The following is a 6000-nucleotide window of genomic DNA, read 5'->3' as shown; positions in this document are numbered from 1 at the left end:
GTTGTATTAACAATACCATCATTGTATGGCCCTAAATGGTTGTATTAACAATACCATCATTGTATGGCCCTAAATGGTTGTATTAACAATACCATCATTGTATGGCCCTAAATGACTGAAATTGTTGATGGGCCGTAAAACCATACAAAAATAAAACCATCATAGTTAAAACATGTAAACTCTCATAAAATCACTGACAGATTATCTTAAAATCTGATTTTTTACTTCCTATGCAGTAATAGTTATAATGAAAATATCCGTTCTGATAAATAACATGGTATCAAGTTAATACACCAACTTCAATACATATTACCCAGCCTTACATTGATTGAATTTTCAAATAATGAATCATGTATATATCAAATTTGATTTAAGACAAATAATGTAAAATTTAAACTGGAATTACAGTACAGTGAACATAAAAACTCATTGGGGACACTTCTTCCAGAACTCACAAAACTACTTCAAAAGGATACCTCTTAAATTATTCCAGATATTATTTGGTAGCCACATTATTCAGCTTAGTTTCTAATGAATCAATGGATTCTATTCAGCCATGTAAGTAATAACATACATACCTATGGTTACGGTGTAAAGGGAATTTGCATAGCCGTCAAAATTGCAGTTATCTTGAAAGCGACCCCCGTTACCACTAGCAACAACATAAATATTTCCGTAACCGCCACGCCCGTAGTTGATCCCGTACCTCATAGCAGCCTGTAACATACACATTAATACACCATTGGGCAGTTTATGTCTCCAACTTACATGCATCTACTGAACTGTAAAAGCTTTGTAATATCCTAGTTCACCCTAAGGATAAAACACCTAAAGAAAACGTCGCAGAATGAGTATACAAAATCGGATGCAAAAACTGTGACGCATCGTATATTGGAGAGACTGGAAGGCAATTTGTGGTCCGCCTTGGTTAACACCGGAAAAATACGGAAACCCAAGAAGGTAAGAAATTCACCAGATCTGAAAGAAAACAATCTGAGTCCCAGATAAATAAATCGGCAATAACAGACCATTCCATACAGAAAAATCATGTGATTGACTGGGATAACTCCAAAGTTTTGGACCGAGAGCAATCTGTTCAAGCGGCAGATAAAGGAAGCCATCTGGATACACTGCTATGGGCCATTTCTAAATCGAGATGAGGGGCTCAAAGACTCACGTATATCGATGACCAAGTATTTACCAAATCGTAGCTGAATAGTCATTTCGGTACATATATAACAACTGTTGTACATACGCTTACAGCGTAGCCGAATCAACATCAATTTTGTGGACAACTTGTACACATTTTACACCTTTGTGTGCATACGCTTCACTGGTCATTTGTCTGATGAAGGTGAAAGTGTACATATCATACCAGTCATTGAAACGCCACATAGGAAATCTTTTCATAATAAATAACTGATAAAAAAGCAAAAAAATCCTACACAATATTAATGTCCTTATCAACCAAAAATTGTTCACTTGGCTGAATTTTTGTTGTTTGCTATGACATTCAAAATATGTTGTATCAAATTTGTGTTCTTGTTTCAGATATCATTTACAAAACATAAATCTGACAAGACTCTAGTAAGCCTACCCCTCTGCTGAGGATCTGACATTAGTTGCCTCGTAACATCATGCAGTGGGGAGGCAGCAGGCTTGTTCTTCCCTGAAGCCTGCACATATTCTAACTACTAAGCAAAATGGCAAGTTACCAGTTAACATTATGGTGATGTCAATAGCTGTGAAGTGACACGTATGTACATTTTGTGGATCCCGTAGTCTTTTTAATTACATCATCAAAGCAAAGCAAGCACAATGGATTGTTATGGGCTATTCCAGAACTACCCGCAGACCTAACTGTATGGGAGGGCTGGGAGGCAGTCTTACAGAGGCTCAACGACCAACAAAACATTAAAACATAAATTTTACAACAGCCTGTTTATACATGAATTAGGAAAATATAGCATTATTTTTATTGAAATTGGGGAGATATTCCTGTGTTTTTTCTTCATTTTGGGTAAATGAAACATTTCAAGCCAGGGGAAGCAGTCTGTCTTCGCCCGTAAAACTAGGCAAAATAATCACTGGTAACGTACATTGGTGTTAGGAATGACACTCCACCAATCATAGTACAGTATACAGATGTCAGCCGCAGACCCTGAATGATGGAGGAATAGCCCTGGGAAGGTTTCCATTTTATACATTAAAATAGGTTAACATGTTTTAAATCCTTGTAAAATGGGGAGTGAATGATTACAACTCTCTCCTTTCCTACAAAACAAGACTCCTGTTGAAACAAAAAGGGGTGGAAAGAAAAGTTTCATTGTAGCCACTAAAACCAGGAAATATTGAATAGACAAATTCCTTCTTTTAAGTTTTATGAGCATCGTAGAAAGTTTCTATATTACGATATCTAGGTACAAAACCGTGATTGGAAAATAAAAAGGACTCAAACCTTAAAACAACAAAAAGCAAGAAAAAATGCCTACCTGTGCTAGGAGGTGGGGTCCATCGACTGTTTTACCATCATCGTCAGGGCCCCAACTGAAACAAAATGTGGAAGCTACTGATCCATCCAGCTTGACTACCGCTATGTTTTTGTGAAAAGTCATTTTCTTAATTAATTTTGTTATATAGGAATTTGAGTTTTTGATTGAGTGTGTTTGAGGTTGTTGGGGATATGTAGTTTCTTGACTAAAAATATATACTGTTCTTTTAAATAGTATATCTTTTGTATCACGAAAACAATGAAAATTGTTTGACACAGTATACATAGTCACTAATTAGTGTAGTTGTACATTTTGACAGGTAAATCTGTTTAGATTTGGAAACCCTGCACCTACACTTTCAAAATCAGTGCAATTACAAGCTATTTTCATCATTTTGATGTGAAAACAAAAAATTTGTACCTGCTTTTTTAATCAATTCTTCAAAGTAAATGTCATGTTTTCAACAGGTAAATGGTTAGAGTTTATTAAGTAGTGTTCAGAGTTCCAGAGTTGGAGACAGGGTCGGAAGTTAGAACCACTTACCTACAGCTATACACATCATTTATCTGTAAATGTTTGGTGAACGCAGCAGCCTCCAGACTGTCAGTCATTGGTCCATCTAGGACCCTAATCCCAGAAACTTTAGCCTCATAGGCCACGCCCACTCCACAAATAGAGTTGTGCACGGCAGCAATCTCTCCAGCACACCTGGTGCCGTGATGGTTGGATTCTTCAACATTAAACATTAGTTCTGTTTAAGTATCAACCTTTTGTTTCTAGAGTGTTTCATTTTTACAATAAATATAATTTTATTTACCTCTTGATCAGACAAGATTTTGTCTGTGGTTTTAAATCAGCAGATAACGCTGATGTATGGAGGTTGTATACAATGACTGTGCCTGATAATCTGTGATTTGTGGCAAGAGGCTTTGACGAGGGCCAAATTAAAACAAAATACCCTCCAATCATGTAATAACACACCTACTCTTCCCGTTAACAAAATTAACATATGTTGGAACACATATCTTTGACTAACATCACAGCTAACACTTAAAAAAAATACATTACCACTAAAATGATAATGTTTAGTGTTTTTGTTTACAGTATTGCATTGTTGACTGATAACCATGGAATTATATATTTATCTTATGATATTCTTGTTGCCATATTTCATTAAGACAAAAAGGATTTTACAATCATCCTTATTTCAGTCTATTGGAATTTGCAGTGTGAAAACATTAATGCACCAACAAATAAATATTTTTCTTCTGAACATCATTATTTAAGCAATGAATGTTTTAGTAAATGTTTTTATGATCCTATAACACACACTGCTATTGATGACAAACTTAATAAAGCCTGGTACTATAACAACATTTGCTTAAATATTCATTATTTATAATTTGAGGAGTATTAAGTTATTTCAAACTGTTCTTTGAACAGCAAATTAAGTGTTGATAACAACCAAATTGATGACATCGCAAAAGAGATTGATGACGTTACGATAGCAAATGTAAATTCTCAATACATTGTAATGGAAGGATGCAGAGCAAATGTAAATATACATGTATATTTGACTAAAATATTTCAATACATGTATATCATTGTCAAAATATATTTGTATAATTTGTATATAACGTTATTAAACAGGATGGATCACTCTACCACTTTGAAGAATTTCAAGAAAAATATAACATAAATACTTATTTTTTGACATACCAAGGCCTAAAGAATGCTGTGCATCATTTTATAAGAAAAAATCATCACATTTTTACTTCAGAAAAAACGGTTATCTTTCCAAATATACCTATCAATCTTAAGTTAATACTTAAAAATAGTAAAGGAGCACAAGACATATATTTAATATTAATTAAAAATAATGTTAAACCTACTGCTCAAAGAAAATGGATATTAAATGATAATATAGATGATGAAACATGGAAAAAAATATATGAATGTCCTTTTAAAACCACCACCAACTCCAAACTACAGTGGCTACAGTACAGAATAAACCACAGAATTCTCACTACAAACACATTTTTATTCAAAATTGGCAAATCACACAATAACCTTTGCACTTTCTGTAAAATTCACCCTGAAACAATAGTTCATATGCTATGGGATTGCGAAAAAATTGATAGGCTAATTGACGAGCTGAAAACAAATATTATAACTAAAAACCTTACACTAAGATTTGAAAAACAAGAATTCCTTTTTGGTAAACATACATATAACCATACAAAGTTTTATATAGAAAACATCATAATACTACTTATAAAACAATACATATATCAAACTAAATGCCTAGAAATTGACCTTAATCTGACTAGTCTCAAAAAACAATATAAAATTTGAATTAAAAGCACAAAAGATCCTTGTGTATAAACAGAATAAATTAATAAATAAGGATGAGTTAAACCATCAAATAGATAACTGGATGCAATTATAATATGACTATATATATGACATATTTGTTCTAAACATGTATATACATCTATTGTACTTTATCGTCTCCTCACTGTAATAATAATCATCAAATATTTCATACATTTTGATTCACCAGGCTTAAGTTAAAATATAACGACCTAGGAGTGCTCCCCATCCCCTGTAATGTTTTGTGTATTTTTTTTCGTGTTTCAGTTTATTTGATTTTTCTCTTGTGTGTTTGATGTCATAGGTTTATATATATTGTTTTTGCGGAGTATGTCTTTATATAATAATCATCAATTGGCAATTTTTTGCTTAATATCTGCTTATGTGTTAATAATAATATCTTATATGATGATGATGATGTCTGATGATGATGATGATCTTTGTTTAATATGTATGAACAATCATGTACTTAGGAACAATGTCATATATGTTTTGTCTTGTCTTGTAAAAAATGAAAAAATAATAAAAAAAAATTATTTCAGATTTAATTGTTATTGGTATAACAATGATATTACACCCCCCCAATGGTATGGTTGACTGATAACAATGATATTAAACCCCCCTAATGGTATGGTTGACTGATAACAATGATATTAAACCTCCCTAATGGTATGGTTGACTGATAACAAGGACATAACACACCTAATGGCATGGTTGACTGGTAACAATGATATTACACCACCCTAAAGACATGGTTGACTGATAACGATGATATTACGCCCCCCCTAATGGAATGGTTGACTAATAACAATGATATTACATTGCTATTCAATGATATTACACCCCCCTTATAGCATGGTTGACTGATAAGAATGATATTACACCCCCCTGATGACATGGTTGACTGACAACTATGATATTACACCCCCCTGATGACAAGGCTGACTGATAACAATGACATAACACACCTAATGGCATGGTTGATAATGATATTACACCCCCTCATGGCATGGTTGACTGAAAACAATGATATTACACCTCCCTAATGACATGGTTGATAATAATATTACACCCCCTAATGCCATGGTTGACTGATAACACTGATATTACACCCCCCTGATGACAAGGTTGACTG

The 6000-nt window shown here is 33.5% G+C and overlaps 1 protein-coding gene across 1 annotated transcript in view; it reads right to left on the bottom strand.

Moving 5' to 3' along the window:
* LOC110442269 (proprotein convertase subtilisin/kexin type 7-like) overlaps nucleotides 1–6000 on the bottom strand; it is a 36689-nt gene that overhangs the window by 24863 nt on the left and 5826 nt on the right. Inside the window, exons 5-7 of the mRNA XM_021485786.1 lie at nucleotides 3036–3222; nucleotides 2493–2547; nucleotides 579–717 (exon numbers count right to left, since the gene is read on the bottom strand). Coding sequence (XP_021341461.1) covers nucleotides 579–717; nucleotides 2493–2547; nucleotides 3036–3222 — 381 coding nt within the window. The remainder of the gene's footprint in view (nucleotides 1–578; nucleotides 718–2492; nucleotides 2548–3035; nucleotides 3223–6000) is intronic.

The sequence above is a fragment of the Mizuhopecten yessoensis genome, unplaced genomic scaffold (genome assembly GCF_002113885.1).
Source record: "Mizuhopecten yessoensis strain PY_sf001 unplaced genomic scaffold, ASM211388v2 scaffold716241, whole genome shotgun sequence".
Lineage (NCBI taxonomy): Eukaryota > Metazoa > Mollusca > Bivalvia > Pectinida > Pectinidae > Mizuhopecten > Mizuhopecten yessoensis.
Note: the sequence above shows the minus strand (reverse complement) of the source record. Positions and strands in the feature narration are given on the sequence as shown.